Genomic DNA, 24,663 nt, shown 5'->3' on the forward strand with positions numbered 1-24,663 from the left:
GTTTTGGGGAAGCTGCTATACAAGCCATGGAAGTCCCAGGCTTCCACCACCTTCAATAATAGGATGAACTGTTGCCAAAATATAAATGCTAGGCACTTTTTGGGCTTCAAGGGTCATAAACTAGTTCCTATGGCATTCTACAGGAAGACAGAGTCAGCAAGCAGACACACAGGCTGGAATAAATCATGTCTCATTGAACAACATCAGTAGGGGATCAAGAAGTAAAAAAGAGTGCTAAACAAGAGAGTGATACCAGAAGAAAAGATAAGATGGTTCCTCTAAATTTGAAATGGGGCAGTTTGAGCTGCAGTCAGACTAAAATCAGGCCAAAGTCCACTGGACAGGATCATCATGAGTGGTGACCAAAACCCCAAAAAGCAATGGAAAGATACCCTTGAGCGCAAGTGTGGCTGCTGGTGGTGTTTTAGGGAGGCAGACAGGAATGGTAAGTTACAGAGAATATCCCATAAAAGAATTAAAAATAAACTAAATACAGACACACAGACATGCAGACGCAGACATTAGGAAGAGGGTAAGTGGAGACAATCCCTAAGCACTATCCCTCCAAAATCCTTGCAGGTGAACAGGGATCTATCTTACCGTCCCTGAAGGACACACCAGCCACAGTAGGGATCTTTCAGCGCCAGGCAGGATTCACAGTCCAAGTACAGGGAACATTCCAGTATGGGAACCTTTACAACCTGTCAGAGAAAGGAGTCAGTGAAAACACAGCACAGGCTCCAGGTCTATGGCTTCTGCCGAACTAGCAAGTCCTATCATCCGATGCTCACTGAAACAACTTCTTAATCCCCAATACTGCATAAAAATATAAAGAAAAAAGGAAGAAGTTTCCAGAGCCCATCTGAATGGCCATTTCACATATTGGTGAAGGACATCTAAATATCAGGCTGTACACAGGCACTGAGGCAAGCAACGTGTATTGCTATTAATGGGTTATCTGTGACACTTTTTGCAAGAAGGAGACTTTATTTAGTGACAAAACTATTTTTTAACAAAATGGATCAGAGAATAGCAGACTCAATACCATCCACTCTTTTGCTTTTCTGGCCTCTGTTATGGGAGATCATCTCTCTTGACACGTAGGTGACTAAAGCTGGACACAGCAGCTCCAGCTGAGGCCTCTAAATGCACCTACACTATTGCCCAGGTCTGTCTGGCAGAACTGTAATTTTGACTGAAAGTAGACCAAGAAGCTTTGATCAATGTGGAACAAAAACCTTCTGACACCTGGGGGTAAGTTTTACTTGCAAAAAACCCCCTGCTTTAACTTACTATCCTTGTGGATTCCAGCCTCTTGCCCTCTTTCTAATCCGCTACTACACTTCAGTGACTATACTGTCGGTTACTTTAAAATACCAATTTCTAATCCCCAACCTATTACTTTTCCCAAGTACTGGATGTAATTTGCATTTTTTAAATTGACAGAACAATTACTGTTAAGGATATAGTTCAGATTTCCCTAATCTTCTTTCACTCACAGATTTCAACTCCTCCTTTGAAGTGTTACAAAATTTCTGAGTATGTCAAAGTGCTCTGGGGTAGGGGCGGGAGGTGAAGGGAAGCAGTGGTTTTCCAGCACGCTCTCATTTTTTGTTTGCTCTTTCCTTCAGAGTTACTCAAGGGCTGCTTTCCTCTTTGCTAGGAGGATCCTTTTCTTTCCAGCTCAAGGAGCTGATCCCAGGAGCCTAAGGCATCGCAATGCCTCTTCTCCAACTGCCACTGGGCGCAAACAGAATTACAGAAAGCAGGAGAAGAGGGAAAGGTGCCTCACTGTGGTCCCTTATACAGCTTTATTTCATCTGCAAGACTGTTGTTATACACCTGGTCAGAGTGCACCTCTGCTTTCTGAAGACATTTCCTACACATTGCTGCTTTTTGTATGTTACATGCCTACAGAAGAACAGCTTAATCTTTTAACTGATTAAAAACAGGAGAAATGCCTCAGTTTTGATTACACAAAACCTCCCTTTTCTCTTTTTAATCTTTCGCAAAACCAAGACAGGTCACATTACTTGTGAACCCAGAAGGCTCACATTCTTCTGCTCACATACAGATGCAAATGGTTGTCCAAACAGTCCCTGCTCAACACAGAGGAAACCAGGAATTTGCAGTCCCTTGTCTTCATGCCAATAGAGCAACATTTTATAGCCTGCACTTCACATTCCTCCATCACTACTAATACAGCCTGGCTGACTTAGGGAAATGCACATGCAAACAGGACACAGTTTAGGGTAACAAGACTTCCTCCAGCTTTTGCAAAAGGCCAGTCCCCATCCCTGTAAGGCGGACTGACAGGCAGCTGCTGCCCAGCACAGGCTTAGCTCAACACACTGTCTCTCTGCCTCCCCGACTCCCATCAGTAATTTGTCTGAACCTCAAATGCTTACAGCTCTTCTGTGGAAGAGAGTTTATTGCTCTTACCATTGACTGGGTCATGACAAAGAGGTGCTCCTGCAACTGATCAAACAGCAGGTCTCCACTCACCATGCTATTTAACTGGATAGTTAAAGAAGCATATATATGTGCATCTCCCATTGCTCCTAAGTACACCTGCAAGAGAGTCACAGTTGTATGCAGGCAAAGCAGGAGTTGGGAGCACCCATCACACATTAGGAACAAGTTGGAACAACTGCTGTATGCAAGGATTTCAACCTCCCACCGAAATCTCAATGCAATGACTTCAGCCACATGGAGCATGTGCCTAGCATTACCTGCAGAAGCCACATAGGATGTACCAGCCCTGACACAGGGGCTCAGTGCTGATGTAACCAAAGGCAATGTGACCACTGTTTGGGGCATTCACATTCTCAAAAGTCAGTACAGTGTGAGAAGAGTCCATCTGATATTAATGATCTGTAGTAGGAACCTGACTTCCCAATGGACAAGAGAAATTGCCTTTTCTCCCCTTCCACCTGAGCATTCCTGATTAGTTTTATCCTCTTTGCTTCCTGTTGCACCCAGATCATACCTTGTGCAGTCTCCCTCTGCTGTCTCCTAGAAAAGCAATGGTGTGGTCATCTTCCACATTCACTGCCACAGCTGTCAGACGGGCCTCTCTTTTTTCCAGGAGGGGGGCTGCTTCCAAGGGTACCCGGCTGGCCATAGGGCTGGGAGTGTGGTCAGAGCCACAGGGGTATGCATACAGGGTGTCCTTTTTTTAGGGAGCGGAAAGAACAGGGAAATAAGCACACACACAAAAAAATGGATACAAGGAACATTAGCACCTTTAACACTTCCCACCATCCCCTTCCACCCGAATTCTTTAAAGAGGTGCCCCTGCAGTGAAATCAGCTTTGAACCCCTCTAAACTTTTTTTATTGACAGTAAAAAAACCCAGCTTTTAATAATTAGTTTAGGTGTGTTGGCTGTTTGTACCCTCACAGAATCCTGCAGGCATTTAAGCAGGTCCATTCAGCATCAGTAATGAAATGCATCAAAACTCTACTAAACTCTTAAGTTCTCCAAAAAACACTGCTGGTTCTACACTGCCACAATATAGCTTTGGGAAAGATTCATTCTATTTTTCAGAACAAACCAAAAAGATGAGAATTCCTGCTTCCAGTGCAAAACCACCTGGTCACAAAGCATCACCTCCAACAATTAGCACAGTTTTGTTGTATAACCTACAAATTTTAAGCCTGAAGTAGAATCCCAAAGGATCAGGACATACATAAACACAGGGTGGAGCACAGCCTGCTCCAAAGAACTCACAAACTACACACAGAAATCGTAGAGGACATTCAACCAGAGACCCACAAAAAGCCAGAACAAGAGTCATCTCTGTACACTGCTTCAATTGTTCTGAGTCTTGTGAGATTTCTGAAAATTAACTCCACAGCACTGTGCAAAACCTTCTCTTCCAGTTAGATCCCTCCAATCCCACCAAACCTTCACTTACTGAATTCTAAAGGAGAATGAAAGCTGCCAACTTACTTATATTTGTATGTGAGAGAGAAGATATTCCATTATGATTCATCTTTTTCCTAAGTAACAAACTCAGCCTCATCTAGGATATTTCCTCTGTTGCTTTATATCTTTCTTGACACTTTGTTCTGTGTTCACTTTAATTTTACAGTAGCCTTTTGGAGACCCAATGCAGGACTGTTCACCCAACAATTACTATTAAAAACACAATTTTTTAATCAATCAGTGGCTTATCTTCAAACAATGTGGCTGGAGTATACTAATGATTTTCATAATGAAATCCTTTATGCATAACATTTTCACCCTCCTGTCCAGCCCCTTACTAATTACTCTTGCAAAACTGCATGTGGAGCAGAGGTGTTAACTGCACAGTCCACGATGACTCCAGCTTCCTCTCCTGCCTCAGGCAATGTGGTTGAATTTATACTCCTTGCGAGCAGGCTTCCATATTCATTCTGTCTGATGTCCGTGGCTTTGCATTTGGCAGCACTGAGCAGCATGGTACCATCCGGCACCAGGCAACAGAGCTGCCCCTGCCGGAGGTCAGTGATAACAGCACAACGTGGCATTCTTGAGGCCTCCACTTATCACCTCTCACCAACCCCATGGAAAGCTGATCCTTTTTCCCCCTCCTCCCATTTCTCTGGGATTTTTTTTGTTTTTGTTTTGTTTGTTTTTTAATACTTGATTGCTTCCTGGAGAAACTAAAAATGATCAGGAGCTTTTGACAAAGTCAAAAGTCACACTTCTCAATTGTATTGCTATCTTAGCAGCGGTTTCAGGTAAGAAACCATGCCAGTTAGACTAAGCACTACTTTCATTCTCATATTTTGTTGTTTTCCTTTCAAATACTAATTCAACTGACTTTGTGCACACTAGGTGTAAGGCTCTGACTTACAGCCTGAGAGGAGGTTACAACTTTTAAGGATTGTTATTTTTTACCATCCTTTAAGCTATCATTCATTTTTAGTGACAGATTTATTTTGCGTATCAGCTCTGTTATTTGATTCTTAAGCTTCTTCTAACTACCTCTTGTAACTTAAAGGTTTCTATTTCTCCATTTGTCCAATTCCTACAAGATTTATTAGGAAGCAGTCCACAGCCAAATTGCTGTACACAAAGGCATCAAATGTTTATTTTGAATGTGAGCCTAGCTATCTTTTGCGACATTTGTATCAATTCAGACAAATGCTGGAGCCTAATGGCCTCACTACCGAGGCTGATTTTTCAAACTTTGCTTAAAAAACCCCCACATAAAAGTTAGAAATAGTTGTACCCCAGTTGTGCTTAGCACTGCTGTCGCCTATATGAGATGCCAAGGGCAAGTCACTTCACACACAATGTTTATCTACCGTGAACGTGACCTGTGCAAGCTCTCCCAGCGCTGGCACAGCCTGCCTGTGGCCTCGCAGGGACTGTCTGCAGTGCTGTTAATCACAGTCAAGAGCTGAAACTTGTGCTGTTCTACAGGATTAAAACCATGAATAAAGTGCTTATATAAATTTACATAGAAGCTGTTTGAATTGTTTTCGGTGAGTAACATCTTGGCGACGTAGCAGAAAATACACTTCAGGGTTCATCCAGTGTCCTACTGTGATGCAGCAAGTTTGGATGAAGCTACTGCCGAGATTTCTGGTGTGTGCTTCCTCCCTTGCATGGGTAGCAAGCAACAATAGGACAAATCTATATGTATGCACGAAGAAGACTGAAAGCTCAGTGCAAAAGGACAAGTTACATACCTTGAAAACTACACCCACAGAAGTATGCGGCCTTCCCAAGCCTTACAGAAACATGTTTTACACTTCCAATTATCAAGTCACTTACAGCATCTACATAGTCTCCTGCATCTCAAGACTAATGGATCTCCAGCAAACCAAACAAGTGAACTGGTTCTGAAATTCTTACAAAAACAAGCATTTTCTTCCAGTTGAAGAGATTGTAAAACTCAATATTAGCTTCTCCTGATGGACTAAAAATCTGAGGCAGTGCTAACTAGGGAAAAGGGCATACCTTGTGCACAGGCTGGTTTGGAGGCAGAAAACCATGAAATTAATTAGCATTATCTTTACATACAGCACAAGCTGCCACCACTGAAACCAAGTTAAAACTGTTCCTGCATAAAATGTTCATTGACAGCCGCTTCCACTCAGCACTGAATGGAGCAGGCTGGAGCTGGCACGGACCCTTATGTGTTGTTAGATACAATCTTAATGACAACCGCTACCATGTACTGAATGGTGAAGGATAAAGTTTGTTAGGACATTTACATACCATTGGACACACTTGTTAATAAGGTGCCATACTTTAGGCAGCCCACTAGAGCCAAACCATGCAGCTGGGACCCTGGGATCATGCGCGAAGAAATCACACAGCAGACACTGGCCTTTTTCCTCCTACCCTGTGCACCCACTTCTCCACTGGATCAAATGGTACAGGGGGACTCTACATGATTTTGAATGAAGGATTTTTCTAAAGTGCTCACACCAGTTTGACATTTAACTCCCTCAAGCTGCCCTAAAAATCAGCTGTAACAATTCCTTCCATGCAGCCCTGCTAAGGACACATGGAGCACAACTGAGAAATACAGTGAAAGCAGGACACCAAGTTGGGCAGTGTCTTGCTTCCCAACTCTTACGTACTCCTCCTGACCTTACATTTGTCCTGCTCTAAGTCCGCTCCTTATCCTTGCCTTGTCCTGCAAGTATTCTACAGTCAGCTTTAGCTACTGAAAGGAAAATGGTATTTTTAAAACTGGTTTTGGACCACACATCCAAACCCAGAGACTTCCAAAGCTCTGTGGTACCACTTTGCTCTTTGTAGCACAAGGCTGGGAAGAGGCAATTATCTGGACAGGCTGTTCTGTAGAAGGAAGACACAGGATAACATGTTGCTCTGCTAAGGACTAGCAACGCCCTTGGTGAAAATAGGCTGCTTGCAACCACAGAGCCTCATGCTAGGACACTGCATCCAGCACTACCCCAGGAGAACGCTGCTGATCTGTGTTTGTGTCACCATCCCTGATATCACAGCACCAGCCAGCATGGCTGATGGATTCAGCATGGCTGCAAGGATTCAGGGTCACAGCCACTTAAGTTCACATTTTTATCCTGCAACACCCGGTCATGCCTTTGTAGTAGAATTTAAAGAAGGATTATCATGTCCTAAAGCTCTGGAGACAAAGAGGAGCCAGGTCAGGAAAAGGTCTTCCTTGAGCATAAAGTTCTGCAGGACTAAGGCAGTCTATAGGGAATTAGGATTTTGTTGACACTTGGTTTTGCTTATGTTCTTTTTTGTTCCTGGGTGCCCTTGCAGGAAAACGTTGTGAGCTCCACCTTACCATAAGCAACAAGACACAGCACACCTCTTAATTTCCCTTCCTAACACACAGGTGCACATGCACATGCTCCTCTCCTTCCCTGCAGTACAGACCAGGACATGAAATTACTGATAAAGAACAACCTGAACTGCAGCTTCAGTGCTCTTGCCTGGTATTGCCATGAGACAGGTCTCAGGGCCAGGTCACACCAGATACCCTCCCCATTGCCACACACAGTCCATGTCCCTCTGTAAGGAAACCTGCCCATGTGGGGCAGAGAGCTGCAGCAGCAATGAGACAGACTGTACTTGAACAGGATGCAATGGTTCTTGCATTGCACTGCTGCAGTAGCAAAGAAACAGCCTCAGCCCAAAGGCTTTTAACCCAAACAGATTTCAACACCCCTCTGTGGGAAATGGGCTGAAGTCAGGAACACAAAGCAATGCAAGAACATGCTGAATGCTCCTTACCCTGGCTAGGGTGCAGAGCCACTTACCGCTGGCAGCTGGACACAGTTGGAACTGACATCGTATTCAATATATGCGACTTCTATCCCTTCTTCCGATTTCCCATCTCTCATGTAGCAAACATCTCTAGTCCAGTTGGTCAGGCGATCCACCTCCTCCATTGCGTAGACACAGAGCGCAGACTCCTCACTCAGTTTGCCAGAAGAAGCCTGCCAGGCAGAGAAGGCTGCAAACAGCACTTCTCCCTCGGTGTCCAGCTGCCCCTGGGCCAGGCCTTCTCCCGGCTGGGTGACGTAGGCTGCTTGCAGGAGGCTGTAAGTGTTGGCTCTGCTCTGGCAGAGCAGAGGTAACTCCACATACGAGTAATAATGAGAGTCATCCAGGCAGATTCGCGAGATGTAGGTCTTGTACTCACGCGATTGAGACTTGAGGTCCCGACGGTAGAATAGGAAATAGACGCTTGAGCGATAAGTGAAGGATTTAATGAAATGGTGGTTGTACTCAGAGAGCCGGCCCACAGCCAGTTTTGCTGTTTCTTCATAGGAGAAGATAGAGTGAGAGTCTGTTGCTTGAACATCCCCGCTGTGGGCCCTGAGATTTCGGGTAGTGATGGGAGGAATCCCTCCTCCAACTCCTCGGCTAGTGTACCCTCGTCCCACAAACAGCAAGGGAACGTCATCTTTTGAGTAGGCTATGAGTCCCACAGTGGTGATATTGGGATCATTGGCAGCAACATACTGAGTGTCACCGGGGCTCTCTGGTCGGAAGAGGACATGGTCAATGGACGTGAGACTCCTCTTCTCACAGATTCCCTGGTGCACACTGCCACACACAATGAGCTCCTTCTGCACCACGTTCACCAGCAGCAGCTTGTTGTGATTGTCAGTGTGGTGAGCCTGAGGGCACTCCAGCTTTGAGACCGGGGGGAGGCAATCTTTACTGTCCAGAACTGGTCCAGTCTGAACCACCTTCTTCATCAGCAGGTCAGATGTCAACTGAAAAAGAAAGTTGGTGGCCCCCAAGTAAATAGTCCCAGATTCCAAGTCCATAGACAGGTGGAGGAATTTTGTAGTGTTGCGCGAAAATGTGACATACTGCAGTCCCCGTGGAATTGCTGCTCCCAAGAAACAGAGAACAGGAAGAAGGAATGTTCCCAGAGGCATGGTAAATGCTCTGCAAGAGAGGAAAGGCTGTTATAACTCCTCGGAAACCAGGAGTGAAGATTGACACTCAGAATCCTTCAACAGCACTCTTATGAGAGGTGGGCAAAGAGGACATGAATAACCATAGAAAGCAGAAGATTAGACATAAAGAGCTAACACAGGACTCTTGCAGAAACACCAACACAATGAAGCCTGCAGGAGTATCAGAGACTTTACGCAATCTTCTCCACACCAAGATGACAGGCACTGTATGGTATCTTCAGGAGAAGCTGCAATTCTGCAGGTAATGTTCTTGGGGGCTTTCCCAGAGACTGCTGGGTGGTACTGGGGAAAGCTTCGCTTCACAAGCCCAGGACTTGTACTAAACTTACTGAATAAACAATCCAAAGCACAAATTCATCAATCTAGGGACATAACCTAAGGACAAAGGCCCTATCTATGCTGTGAGAGAAGGTGCTTCAAACATTGAAACTGATCAGTATTCTTGCAAAGTCAGGAAAAGCCATGTTTAACCTGACTCCTGCACAACTCTTTCCCGTAATGGTATATCGGAAATTCTCCAGGGCAGGACCACATTCCTATAGCAGCCAGAACACTGCATACATTGCTAATGAGTAACACCACAGCAAAACAAACCACTGTCCAAGACAAACACAACCTACAGGACCATTGTTCAAATAAACTGTAGCTGGGATCCGTTTCAGAGCAAACTAATAACCCCTTTGTTCTGTATTTGAGCTAGATACCATGGTTGATCCTTCTCTTTCTTATCGCTTATGGCTATCAACAGCCTCTTTTGAGACTAAGGCTCTTCCACTAGTGCTTCGGAAGAAACCTTACCACGCCATCTCTGCCACCAAGCATCGCCCACCCAAGCAGGACCTGGGTGCCAGGATGTGGCCTCCAGAGCGTCTGTCATAACAGCTCCCAGCCACCCCCCTGGGGCCACCAGCCTGCCCCCAGCCCTGCCAAGCCAGCCCCTGTGGCCCCCACCTCCTTGGGCAGTTAGATGGCATGTCCAGGCGAGGGGGAGACTTCCTTATCCTGCTTTCTTGTTACTGTGCTCTCTGAGGCAGAAGTCTCTTGCTAGCACTCATCTCTCCACAGCATCTCTATCAGTACTGTAAAAGGCAATTTAAACATGCTTGGTCTGTGGACAATGCTCCTTTTTTTTCCTGTCCCATGCCTCAAAGCGCAGGCGAGGGCAGATGGGGTGGCTGTTAGACAGACCCAGGGAACCACTAGACCTGTTCTGCTCCCCTCCAGAGGATCTTTAGATCAAGCCCTCTTGAAATCTGCTGTGACACACCCAAGCCATGCCTCAGAAGGGAACAACTGACCTGAACAGCATGGGGAACCCCACAGCATGGTGGAAATGTGGTAATAAGTACTTGCAACATTTAGATTAATGCTTTCCCCATGGAGAAAGGGCAGCAGCTGCAAGTACTCGTAATTTACTATGAGAGCCACATTATTTGAATTGAGAAGTAGGTAGTGGTGCAGCTGTGAATATTCCCTTCCCTTCCTCCTGCAGACAGGGTATCAAAGCTACATGCAGCTACACATATGGCAAGCTGGGCCAGAGGCTTGGAGCTGATGGGTGCAGTGTCTCTTCCAGAACGGGCCTGTAATTTGCTGTGCTTATTTTGGCAACTCAGCTCCTCAGGAGCGATGTTAATTTTGTAGTTAAAGCTACGAAAACTATCATCACTTCCCTCCTACAGCATCATCCCTCTTGGATCTTCTTGGTAAGTTCAAAGAGCTATTAGCCCAGAAGTGCTTAGAGTAAAGAGGTAGAAAAAGATCTGCAGCATTTCAAGAAAAGACTACCCCAGCATTTACTGCAGGACTTAACCGATTTAGGTCACCACACAAACTGTGTCTTACACTCGTTCTGTACAAGACCCAGCACACAGTGTGCAGGAAACACAGTAGCAATAGTGAGAACAATAACTGTAAGACTCTAGATCCATCTTTTATTTCACTGCTATTGCCAAAAAAAAAAAAATTCCACAGAAGTCTGCTTTCCAGCTCCTTCATCAGTAAAACTGGCATCTTTGCTCTACTGAAAGGGCAGTTGAGAGGATTAGTCTACTTGTGAAATCCAGCGGATGGAAGGTATTATAAATACAACACATTATTAAATATAGGCTTTGTGAAGCTCTGGAAAAGCTCCACTTCACATGGTTATTGTTGGTAAGTAGGTAGTACTGTCAGGATATACCCAGACGCAGGAATGCTGGCTCTAGGCTGGCAGCTTTCCCCCAGAGCACACAGCCACTGCTTCACACCGTACCAGCACTGTTTAGGTTACTTGCACACTAGGGCCTTTGTTTGCCCTGATAATAGACAGTGCTTTCTACTCTCAGTGCTATGAACACACTCTGCTTCACCCAGATTTGCAAACAGTGCTGAACTACCCTTGGAGTCTCTTTCCAGGGTGGTGAGAGAGTGTAGCACCTGACAGCAGCCCTCTTCATGCAGGAGATGTTATCTGTGAAGCCTGACGAAGGGTATTTATATAGCCAGCAAGTAGATACATGTACGACTGAAGGATGGAGCTCTAACTTGACTCTATCGCCTCAGGTTTACATTAGCAGAGCATACCTTGCCCCAAGTCAAACGTGAGTTATTTTTATGCATTCTCACCATTTTTATTGGGAAAAAAAACTTTATTCAAGGAGCTCCTTAACCACACAACTGGTTACCTCGGTACCTCTGCACTGCCATCATGCAGACATCACGATGGCTTGTTGTGCAACTGTCTGGAGTCTCCTCAGTTTCAAAGCTTAAAATGCCTGCAAACAAAACAATAGGCTGATGACCATCCAACAGCAGGAGCTTGACTACATCATGACAGAGCCACACTGACATGGAGAAGAGTGTCTTTGATCTGGAAGCAGCTGAGAATCACAAGACATCATTACACCACTTAGAAGAATCTCTAATCTTTCTAGCTATTGCAACCTTCCTATGCCAGTACTTACACAGTAAAATCAGCATGTGTCTTCAGAACTTATGAATTCTGAAATACTGGCTTTCTGGCTAGAGGTCATGCCTATGAGCTGCAAGGCTCTGCTCTGTCCACCACATACCATCACTGACAACTGCTGGGGTAGAACTAACACACATGCCACCAGTACTTGAACTCAAAACCCAGTGCATGACACCAGTCTAGCAACACAGATCTTTTTACAAGCTCTTTGATCTGTAGTTGAATCTATCACTAATGTTTCAACGAAAGCATTTTATCTATTGGAGCACCTGTACTGGAAAGAGATGGAAAAGCAACTAGCCCTTTGTTCCAGCAGACCATAATCAAAAGCAGATCTTGCTGTGGTCAAAGCTCTGACCTGAAGCTATTCTTCTCTCAGTCACCACATGCCCCTAGAAGTCACTTTGTTAAGAACTAGTCCTCAAAGGTGTTCAGTTAAGAAACTGCTATCTAGTCCTCGTGACTCAGGGAACAGAGGGCAGCTGAGAAGATGGGGAGAAAAAGGGGTAGTACAGCATGTTCTGCAAGCTAGTTCTAATCGCTCTGCACAATGGGTAAACACTGAATACAGTGCTCTTGTTGCTCTCTACTGAAGGGCCATTAGCAAATGAACTTGTACTTATTGCTAGGTGAGCAAACATGCGTTAGAAATGAGCACCAGTGTGCTGCTACCAGTGGCTAAAAGCATTCGCATCCTACGTGAAAATTGAGAGGAAAAAAGCCAGGAGCATCTTTTGATTCAATTTTCCAAGTTGTTTCTCAGGCATGGACATCACTGCCCTTTTTATTCTTGCTCTTCAGTTAAGCCCATCACAACCTCTCTGGGAAGACAGGAAGGAGGAGGATAACCTACATTTAAATCTGATGGTTTCATGACAGGCTACACTACTGAGCTCTTTATGGGTTTACTGAGCCGTTCTGCTTCTCGTGCTCACTGCTAGCGTATAACACAGCTGTCACAGACAGATTGCACTAAAAGTGTATAGCCTTCAATTAATTCTGAAGGCAATTGCCAAGGCTTAAAGATTCTTTTTAAATATTCCATTTTTCTGATGAATTCCCGTTAAACAGGAAAATGCTCCAGACAATGCTCTGAACATTGCCTCTAACACAATGTAAAATATTAATATCCAAATGATACTTCTAAGTTTCATCTATTTAATCTGGTTCACAGCAGAAGGGCTAGAGGATTAGTCAGTTCTGCCTCAGAATATTTATATCATGTCCACAAGACAACAACCAATAATGTGGAAGCAACAGCACTATTTTGTTACCTGGAATTTGAAATAAGACCGTATTTTCTGTAGCACTATTTTTACCTCCCTGACCTCACATATCCCTCTCAGACACTTTACTCATTTATTAAAGAAACAAACCCAAAACTCATTTGGACACATTTTAACAGTGTATCAACACACAAAGATTATTTCAAATCCTCACAGATTATTTCGCTAATACCATATCCTATCCCCCAAATACAGAGAGGTCAGATGATGTTCCAGCTTCTAGGCTAGATTCCATACTCAACACCAATCCCAGCAGAATTATCCTTCGAAAAAGTAGGTCCCTGAAATTTGCACCTGCAATTTCTACTGTATCATTTGCAGAGCCAGCCCACAGTGAGAGCACTGAAATATTTAAAAATTAAAAGCGTAATTATTCCAGCTGCACGACGACACTTGTGCTCCAGCACATTCAAGCCATTTACCCAGCAGCAGGAAGATGACAGGAAGATGCTATGCTTTCTGCACAAAAACCCTGAATTACAGCCCCTTTCTAAGTTTCATATGCTCCACAGAGACTTGCTGTTTTCTGCTGTGAAAGGTGACATTCCCATTAAATAAATCAATCTTTTTTTTGAGTCTTATTTACTACTACCAGGCCAGTTCCCTGCTTTGCTGTTTTAGAACACTTGCAGCAAGCAGCTCTGGCAGAGATGAACACAAACCTCTGTTTTCCAAATAAAATTGACCCCGAGGAGAATCCCAAGTCCAAGCCATCCTGTCGGAGCAGGACCGGCACAGACAAGGGAGCTCTGTTAAACCAGATGTGAATAACACCAAAGCTGAGGCCAAAATAACTTAAAAAAAAATCCTCTAAAGACAAAATACAAAATATGAAACAGCGAGGGAAGGTGGTAGAAAACCTGTACTTTCAGGCTACAGAATCAACAGCATTAGCAGATAAAAACTTGGGAAAATTCTGTTTTCTAAACCCTTGATAGTTACTGCTGACCATTGCAACGTACTTTGCTGGATGGGGTTGAAGAAGTTATACTAAAATGATGTTACACAAAATATTTTGTCAACTTTGTGACTCTATTGCCATTTTAATGATGCTTGTGCATTTTTACAGTTCTTGGAAAAACTGTAGAAAGTGCTTCTACACCCCTGGGCATACCTAAATATTAATTGATGGTAGTGGACAGGTATTTCTCCTAAACAGCTCTAGCATAACTGATCTCTTTTCTTGCACACATGAAAATATATTAAAAACATGAGTTTAAGCTTCCAGTACAAAAGGTTAATGAAAACTTAATGATTAATACACTGTTAAATAGCAAACTTTTTATAAATCAAGACAAACTATGCAAACATTTACAAGGCCTATAAAGCAACCACAAGATGCTTACTGTTAAAAGAAGCTTTCTTCATAGGTATTCTGACATTGTAAATTGAGAGATGACTTCTCACTTTACCATCCTCTCAAACTGTAACAAAAAGTGAACTCAAGTACCATGTTGTATATACATTTTAAAAGGGGAAATCAAGGCAGCTGTTAGTTTCTCAGAATCTTAACACAATCAAAGGATAACTTTCTTCCACTGTTATACATTTGAAGATTAGAGTCCTTTAGGATCTGCTCCAACTTTCTGTGTAATCAAACTGGAGAACACCACTAAGCAATCTCTTCTTCTAGCCCACGAACTCCTGACTAAAGTCTCCCAGTGAAAGCAGAATTTTGTCTTAGGGCTCCTAATTTACAGAAACTACCACCTTAACCCAGGAAGCTGGTCCCTGAGGGTTATTTACCCCAAGTAAAATGCCTTGTCATTTTGTCAAACTTAGGCTTGTCACAGGATCTCCCAGGTCAAAGAAGCTTCTAGTCGATTTTTGCGTGAACAGTTTGATAACTAATCCTTCTTATTAATCCTCCTTGGGCAAGAAGATAACAACAGCTATTCTAACTCAGAGGTCCACCTACACAGAAACCCTGGCTCCAGCAACAGACAATAATAGATGCCTAAGAAGTAGTATAAAGGCAGACAAACATAAGGCAATCCTTCCCCTACACATCCTGCCAGCTTTGGGCCTTTCTGAATCGCCGACTGCAGCCACATGTAATCCTTTGGATGGATATATTAGGTGGTCTGCATTTCTTCGGTCAGAAATAATTAATTTTTTTCTTGTAGCTCTCTGAGCCCTTTCCAGTTTGTCTGCATCCTTTTTTTAAGGTACCTGACCTGTATGAGCATCCCCTTTTCACAGCATCTGACCTGGACAGGCTACCCCTTTGGCTTTCTAACAGACATTACCTTTTCCAGTTCGACCCACCAGGCCTCCATTTACCTGCCCAAGAATCCCTTGCTCTTCTAGCTGCCACATCATACGTCAAGCTTGTATCCAGTCAAATACCATCAGTGATTCAAATATTCTTCCAGGCAACTAGTTAGAAAAAAAAATATCCCATTCTCTAGCCTTTAATGCGTAGAGTACATCCAGAGAGCCTAGATAGGTTTAATCCAGCTGTAATAGAATCCTGCTGGGAAAGCAGAAGCTCACTAAAGTTACCCATCCAATTCACCCTGCTAAGCAAATCCACTGTTTCTAAGCAAATCTATGTAAATCTAACCCCATCACCTCCTGTAGAAACATATTTGCTTGCAGAAGTTCAAGAACCCAATTGTTGATCAAAATACAGACTAATTTGGAGCAGAGAGAAATCCCTGCAGTAACCAGGAAGTTCTAAGAGCAGATTTCCCATTTCCAGTTAACTGAGATCCAAGAAACAGTTTTTAATCTGCTTAATATGAACTAAGCTAATTTTAAAAAAACTGTCAGCGAAGACTCTTGGAAAAAAAGGTTAAGCTGTTGTGGAATTAAAGTTACAGTCTCTATCATGATTTAATAAGTAGTTAAAAGACAGGAAACCAAAATAGTTTCCCCATCAGAGGAAGGTTATCAGTGAGATCTGCCAAGAATTTGTTCTGCAACCTGTGCTGTTCAATATGTTCACATAAGATCTATGAAGAAAAATATGTCTAGAAGTGCCAAATTTTATTATTAAAAAATTATTCATCACATCAAATTCAGAGAAGACTGCAAAAAGTAACAGAAATCATGTGCTCCTAACTACACAGAATCTGAGGTCTTGCACATGGGTAGGGGCAGTTCCAAGCACAAATACAGGCTGGGCAGAGAATGGATTGAGAGCAGCCCTGAGGGGAAGGACTTGGGGTGTTGGTTGACAAGAAGCTCAGCATGACCTGGCAATGTGCACTTAACATCCCAGAAAGCCAACCATGTCCTGGGCTGCATCAAAAGAAGCATGACCAGCAGGTTGAGGGAGGTGATTCTCCCCCTCTACCATGCTCTCGGGAGATGCCAACTGGAGTCCTGCCCCCACAATAAGAAGGACAGACATGTTGGAGGGTGTCCAGAGGAGGGCCACGAAGCTGACCAGAGGACTGGAGTACCTCTCCTATGAAGACAGGCTGAGAAAGTTGGGGTTGTTCAGCAGGGAAAAGAGAAGGCTCTGCAGAGACCTTATAGCAGCCTTCCAGTACCTGAAGGGGACCCATAAGAAAGCTGAAGAGGGACTTTTTACAAGGGCATGTAGTGATAGGACAAGGGGTGATGGCTTTAAACTGAAAGAGGGTAGATCTAGATTAGATCCAAGGAAGAAATGCTTCACAATGAGGGCGATGAGGTGCTGGAACAGATTGCCCAGAGAAGCTGTGGATCCCTGTAAACGTTCAAAGCCAGGTTGGACGGGGCTTTGAGCGCATGGTCTAGTGGAAGGTGTCCCTGCCCATGGCAGGGGGGTTGGAACTAGATGATATTTAAGGTCCCTTCCAGTCCAAACCATTCAATGATTCTATGTCAATAAATATCAAAAGCAATACCCAATATTCTAATTATATAAACATATCAGGATCCAAGTTAGCTGTTATCACACAGGAAAACTTTGGAAACTTGGTAGGTCAGTTTGGTATTTAGTATCAAGCAAAAAGGCAAAAACAACCTTCAGAGTGATTAGGAAAGAAAACACGCATCACCATTATGTTGTTGAATGCCGCAGGCAGTTCTGATTCCCACATCTTAAAAAGGAGACAGAATGACAAAAAGGACAACAAAGATGATCAGAAGCATAGAGCAGCTTCCATATAAGGAGAGACTGAGCAGAGCAGGACTTCAGATGGACAAAGAAACAACCAGGGGAAGATATTTAAGAGAACTGAAACATGACATAGTGTCAAGATGAAAAACATGGAATAATCAACTACCATGTCTTACAATGCAGAAACAAGAGAGTACCCATGAAAGTTACAGACAACTTTTGTAAGCCAGTTCAAGGATATTGGCCCTTGGATGTAGAATATTTTAAATAACATTTGAAGTGCATAATTAAATTGTAGAGCTCACTGCTGTAGGATGTCACAGAGACTAGAAACATAAACAAGTTAGAAAAGGGATTATATAAATTAATGGAGAATAGATACAGTCAAGATCAGATAGTTAGATACAACTCCTGGCCAAGGAGGGCCCTAAACTGGTGATGGTCATAAGCTAGGAATAAAATGAGGGGGGAGAAAAAAACAAAACAAACCCACCACATTATACACGCCCAGTTTCTTACAGCCCGCATTAAATGGCTGCTTCTGGATCTCATTAAAGGCAGGAACTGAGCTACACAAAGCTTTGCAATTTGGCCCAGGATGATACTTCTATTTAAACTTCTTATTTTACGGTACATTTATAGGTTTTATTTATTTTTAAACATTAAGAATGTAACTTTAGCCCTGCCTCATCGCATATTTAGGAAGCCAGAAACCTAACCTCATTGACTATTTCTAAAGGCACTATCATATTAACATTTAGATACCATCTAACTGAATCCTGACAGAGCTGCACAAAAGTTAATGCACAACACAGCAACAAAGCAAGCAAACATCACCCTCAGCAGACTGGGAAACCAAAGTGAAGGCCAGAGCCACAGTGCTCAGAAGTGGCAGAATTGAGTTTAATGCACCAACAATGTCTTCTCCAGGAACAGCTTTTCCTGTCTGCTAAACATTTGATGAAAACTTCTCACTCAGACACTGACTGAACAAAACAGATAGCATGTGTTCGCCGTACGTACAGCTAAGCATTGGGTAGCATTCAACAGAACTGCTATTGCTAAAAGTAGGTCAGGACCGTCTGTTCGAACCATGGAGAAAGGAAAGCTGAAGCACACCAGACTATTTGGCCAGGTATTACAGAAAATCTTCATCTGGGATTTCATCACTACTTCAAACAGACATGATTCATATTTTACCAGCCTCCACCTCAAACGAGGCACGCCTTCCCAACCGCATTGCCCTATCATTAGGGGCACCTCCCCCCAGCCTTAGCCAGGATCTTCCTGTTCTCAGCTTTGGCTCCATAGGCTATCTAAGCCAGAGTCCTGCTCTGCACCAGCTGCTTTAGCTATTCTGTGTTGATTTCTATAAAGAGGAAAGGCCCAACCGTTTCACCCAGAAACAGCCAGGACAGCACGCTATCTTCTCGGTGTAATTGCTTCTGCCTTAGAGTCTATTTTCCTTGGCAGGGTGCCCTCCAGAAGGCAGGGAGACAACCTCCTGCAACCAGTGCATGCTTCCCAGAGGATGGCACCGTGACCCCTAGCCAAGCTCTCACATCCCAGAGGCAAAGGCTACACTCCCAAGGCAAGTCCTTTTGCATTTAGCCTGACCTTGGAGTAATGTAGCAAGAGAGGAAAGGAGCTTCAAACATCTTGTGAACCTCCTGTGAAAGGAGGCCCTGCAGAATTGCACAGTGGAATGGAGAACAGAGAGTCCTACCGCAAAAGGATTTCATGCTAGTAGTGTTACAGACCACAAGCAGACACACAAGGACCACATCCTGAGCGCCATCATCCAGCTGTTAAGATGCAAATCAGAACTGTTAAACACTGGACACTGCCTTGAATAAATCCTTTTGCTCTGCAAACACCGAGCAGTGCAAGGTGCTCTGGCCTTTTAAAGAACAGCATTTCCTTGACACTCCAGAAGTCTTCCGTTTTACTACCACAACAGCTCTATAAAGAATTAATATGCCCTAGGTGGGCAGGAAGAAATTCTTCTCCCTGGAGTTTTCCTTCACTTCAAATAAAATTCACTTTTCTGCCCTCCCCAGTAATATTCTGGAGAACCATTATGGCCTGACAGCAGTTTGACAGTCTTCCCCCTATCACTCCAACAGTGTCAGCAGTTCTGGCTACAGGCAGTAATGTGCAAATAAATTTAATGCAATGCAACCACATGAGTACCATCTACCACCCCTCCCACCCAGAAGAGACAGCAAAATCAACAGAATTCCACATCACTACCACCATCTGTTTATGGTTTGCCTTCAAACCAAGTTGGAGCATATTCTATTTTGTATTACTCAACTAATTTTAAAGCATTATCAGAAATGAAGCTTTGATCAATTAATCTTCCATAAATTAGTGCTTAAGCTTGGCAGGCGACTAGTAGTCAGCTACAAACTATTAGGCTCAATATTCTGATAATTGAGTTACATAGGTCTGCTAAATAATGATCCAAGTTGAGGTGGCCAGACATCATCTTCCACCTCTGCAAGCCAATACCAAAGCTTTCATCAGGCCAAGAACACATAGCAAAACACAATGCTGTTCAAAAGCCTAAGCCAAGTTGCTCATGACACGTATAAAACACAATAGCTCTCACTGCACTACTGCAGAAGACCGAACAGGCTGGGTGCAGACTTGAGAGCCAGGATCAACTTGGCACCAGTGTCAACAGCCCTGAGCAACGACTTTCCCACACAGGCTGGAATCTTTGATATCTGGTGCTTCCAAACATAGTCCAACATAGAATGGTGGCACAGGAACCATCCATGAAGGGCTCTCAAGGTGCATGTGGTCAGGAGCCACAGGTTGGCAGCAGTGATGCAGCATACTCTTCCACCCTACAATCACAGCCCTCCATCCCAAACATTGTCCACAGCTGCAAGGTCTTGTTTCAAGGATAAAATTCACCGCACCAGGCTGCATTTGGATAGGGGTTGGAGGACTGCTACTGTGCATGGGCCAGCAGGCAATGTTCTTCATTCATACCGCTGTGGGTCCACAATCTGGAAGAGTGAAAATGAGCAACATGAAAATTAAGTGGCAAAGGAAGCAGAAGCTAGGACACTGCAAGATTTGGCACTTGCAGAAATAAACCATCTGGAGCAAGAGTTCTCCAGTCACTTTGTTAACAGGCAGACATCTAGTCACACCTTATCCAGAGCAAGGAATTGTATTACAAGACAAAATTCACCATAAGAAATTTTAACACCATCAAGTGGCTTTGCAACATGAGCTTCTGTTCTTACCTGTACACTCAGATTGAGGAGATCCTAACTTTTCCTGGCAAAATATTTGAGCTCCTGGTCCTTTTCAGGGCTGAGAAGACTTCTTTGGTGCTGTCCTAGAAGCACCAAGGTTCAGAACTGGCTACCTCTTCAGGGCAGCTGTGAATTTTAAAGGCTTTTTGGTTAAGACTGTTCTCCATCTGCTTTGCTACCCTCCCACCTTCAGTCTGACAGCCACTGGCTGGGCAGGACCAACTGGCTCTTTCCTTTGACTTTCAGGGAAGCCCAGACACCTTCACCCTAGGGCCACAGAGATGCACTAACAGGTCTGCTGCATAAACTGCAGTGCTAGACTGAAATGCAAACTGCTATGAGCAGGAATTTCAGCCAGTATAACTGGCTGACTGTTGGCACTGCAAGAGAATGCTACCTTACCATGGTAACCCCTGGGGCAAAAGTGCCCGGGAGACAAGAAAACCGGATTTACAGTGGTTTGTTAGGAATAGCACTGAGAGTTTTACATCCGAGTGGCTGCTCTTCTGCTGGAAGGAACAGCTAAACAGACCAGAGAGGCTGGTAAGGGGAACAAAGAAAAAGTATGCACATCTGTGCTGAAAGGATAAGCCATAGCCTGTGGTCAGCACAGTTCTGTTTGCAGACTGTCCCAGTTCCAGGCACTCTTCCTCTGTCATTTTAAGCTATATACCCCACACAGCAGGGACTGTGCCTTCCTCTGGGAAAGGAAACTTCAGCTCTGCCACAACATAGGTAACTAATCAAAACCTAACAAAAATGTGGCTCGGGCAGCACTCTTCAGACATATACATGGACCAAACTGAACAACCGGCCACCTGATTTCACAACCCAGGAGGCTACAGTGGGGCTGGTACGAGTTTAGCATCATAAAAATGTTTTAAATTACACTTTCTCAAGGCTTGGTGGGAAATACACTAGTTGAAATCATGGACCACAGAAATAGAAGAGGTCATACAGGCTAAAGATGGGTTCAAACTAAATCTAATCTGGACAGATTATCTGGACAATGGCAGACAGGTCCAGCACTCACAGGAACAGGCTGAGAAAGAATCATTTCTGGAAGAAAACTACTGATGAAAACAACGATTGAGAAATTGAGAGTGAAACAGGAAGAATGCTCTCTAAATGAGTTAACAGCTAAACCCACTGCAATGATGAGACTTCTGGTTTGGGATAGAGACTTCTTCCTGCATCAAACAGCTGACTAAATAGGTGCAACACATCAAGATGATATGGGAACAATCAACAGGAAGGGAACTTAAGCCCACTCCACCTAGTCCCAGTCTTCCCCAACATGACCCTTGTCCTAACCCTGTATGTGCCCCATCTGTCTTCTTGTCTCAGCCCCAGGCCTGTCTGTACTCCTCATAGCTGTAATCTGAGCACGTGGCTTCTCAGCCAGTCCACAAAGTGGCTTTCACTGTAGAATATGAGATGCAGTCAAGTCAGTTTCTGTATTCTTGCAGAGGGACTGTAGTTTCCCAAAACACATCAACTCGGTTGTTTTCAGTCATAATAGCACACCTCCAAGAATATATGTCATCTTGGTTCTGCTACCGTCAGCTTTCCATGGCTGTTCCCCAAGGACCACAGCAGCAAAGTTAGTCAACAAAAGGTTAAAAAAACCAAAAATGCTACCTTATAGCAGAGACCATGTCCCTAGGGACAAAAAGGTAAGATGGCCCGGCATTGTCTCTTCCTTCTGAAGGAGAAAGGAGAAGTTCAAAGGAACAACTAGGACTGTTCTGTACTGTGCCCTCTGCAGATTTGGGTAAGCATCTAAAACCAAGTGCAAGAGCAGACTTTCAAGGGTGAAACATCTAGAAGTGAACCCTATTTTCAAGTTATTTTTAAATGTTTAGACAGGACCTAAAATAAGACCAGTGTTTGGAGTACTTTTGAATAGTACAAACCTCATGTAGGCCATGACATTTTTAGTTTGAAAACGCTTTGGAACAAGGACTGTACTGTTTATACATCTGCTTATCACCCATTTTAGCTCAAATTAAGTTATAGTCCATTACCAGGCAAAAACCACTCTTTTAAAGGGAGGAAGTTCACAAAAATAAGATTTAGGCTATCAGCAGTAAGACAGTCTCTGTAACTCAGTAAAACACATACCGTCTCAGAATAGTAGGAACAGTATATGCCACAGAGAAAGGAAGAAAGTCAGCTTCTCTGCTTAGAATGTCTTCACACCACCCTTCCTAGCTGAGTACTTTCCAGAAATATACTCTCCACCTCTCTTCAAATTCAAGTCAACAGTCTGCAGACTCGAACAGCCCACAGGCAATGCCTTTAGCAAGTAAGAGGTATATGTGGTACATCACAAGCAGCACAGGACCAGCCTAGAACACAAGCTGTGCCAGTCCCTGTTTTTACAAGTGTTATTTTACCCCACCTTCCTGCTCATGCTGACAAACTACATTGCAGTTGTCTGGCTCTGGCGATGGCCTGAAATATAAGTACGAAGTAAGCACATAGTAGCACTTTATCTCCCTGAATACTCTCCCGGGCTTCAACAATGTGCCGCTCAGGGATTTCTTGGGATAGAGGTGGTTTCTATGCATTTAGTAACCTTCAATAGCTCCTTCTTCTACGGAGCTGCCCTGCGTCCTCAAATACACACAGATGTTTGGCATTTATAACATCCTGTGGCAAGAAGCTTCCCAGGTTAACTGCACACATCAAGGACTAGGTCATTATTTGTTTTTGAGCTTAACTACATGCTGACTCCATTCAATACCTATTCATACCAGTAATCATAGAGGCAAAAAAAGGTTGCTCCCCCTATAACCTTTCCATACCATTCAGGTTTTGAAGATAACTATCACTCATAACTTTTCAGGTGGAAGAGTCCCAGTTTATTCAGTCGCTCTTTGTATGGAAGGTAATTCTCACCTCTGATCACTGTTGCTGCTGTTTCATTTCTAATAACTGGAGATACTTTTCTTAAGATGCAACGGTTTTCCTAAAGCTGTTGAAAACTCAACTTCCGTAAGAGCTGGAGAAACTATCATGACAGCTATTAAACACAGCAGGGATTCCCAACTGCTAGAGTGAACTGCTAGTCAGGTACTTCTCTGTTAAAATATTCAGCCTAACTTCTTAAACGGAGTTTGCTCAAATGCAAGTTTATTTTCATGCAACAACATCAGCTACACCTTCTTCCTGGTGTATATTTTTCAAAAACTTTCTCTCCCCATTAGTACTTTGAAAATACAAATTACCTTATACTTGGTTTAGCCTGCCCCAATGAATGATATATCCCTTGCAACAAAGGTTGCATGCCAGAGCTTTATTCTGTTGTATGTTCTTTATGAACATTTGAACCACCAATTTTTTTCCTCAAGTATGGGCACAGTATTTAGTGATTTCCTGTTGCTAGTTAAAACAATAATATCCTTACTAGACCTTGTTCTCCTACAGAGTCACATAAGAATATTTGGGTTTGGACACTGTTTTTATCATGACTCCCTCAAAATCCTGAGTAATTTCTTCCACAGATGTAGTGATCCTAATTGCTTCCTACATTCCTGATTATCAGATGTAGGACTTTATTATTTATACACACTTAGCTCACTAAGCAACCTGAACTTTCCTGTCAGGCTGAAGTATCTGGCTTTTCTCTGTTCTTTGCCAGTTTCACTATTAAGAGTCAAGCATTTTTTAAAGATGCAGAGATGTAGAAGTGTAACTGGAATTAAAGAAAAAGAAGTGAGGCCATTAAAATCCAACAGAGTTTAAGAAAGGGCAGATATATTACTTATAGTTACAATACTAACAGCATTTCAAAAAATATAAACCTACCTCACAATTTAGGGCTTTGAGCCATTATCTAGGGGTTAGAAGGAACACCTCACCCCACAGACAGCCCATAACTGGTCATGATCAAGGGAGAGAACCCTCCTTGCAAGGTTCTAAAAGCAACCTGTGGTGCTTTTAGAGGCAAAACGTAGAAGCATATTTGGAATTTTGTTCTTTACCTCACTGTCAATATGTGTAGGTCTCCATTATTTTTCCACTGAGAGAAGCTCAGAACTACCAAAGACAAGAATCTAGTTGTTGTAAGGTTAAATAATTAAACAGATGGAGCATCTGTACCTAGTGAGGAAGAGCTCAACATGCAGTGGGAGGCATCTCAGAAACAGAACTGGAA

The 24,663-nt window shown here is 43.5% G+C and overlaps 1 protein-coding gene across 4 annotated transcripts in view; it reads right to left on the minus strand.

Annotated features, from left to right (window-relative positions):
* PLXNB1 (plexin B1) overlaps nucleotides 1–24,663 on the minus strand; it is an 83,236-nt gene that overhangs the window by 33,475 nt on the left and 25,098 nt on the right. For all 4 annotated transcript variants that reach the window (XM_075095940.1, XM_075095941.1, XM_075095942.1 and 1 more), the window contains 4 exons: nucleotides 7,758–8,901; nucleotides 2,990–3,172; nucleotides 2,443–2,571; nucleotides 601–701 (listed from right to left, as the gene is read on the minus strand). In XM_075095940.1, coding sequence (XP_074952041.1) covers nucleotides 601–701; nucleotides 2,443–2,571; nucleotides 2,990–3,172; nucleotides 7,758–8,891 — 1,547 coding nt within the window. In that variant the 5' untranslated portion in view covers nucleotides 8,892–8,901. The remainder of the gene's footprint in view (nucleotides 1–600; nucleotides 702–2,442; nucleotides 2,572–2,989; nucleotides 3,173–7,757; nucleotides 8,902–24,663) is intronic.

Source organism: Phalacrocorax aristotelis, chromosome 6 (genome assembly GCF_949628215.1).
Source record: "Phalacrocorax aristotelis chromosome 6, bGulAri2.1, whole genome shotgun sequence".
Taxonomy (NCBI): Eukaryota; Metazoa; Chordata; class Aves; order Suliformes; family Phalacrocoracidae; genus Phalacrocorax; species Phalacrocorax aristotelis.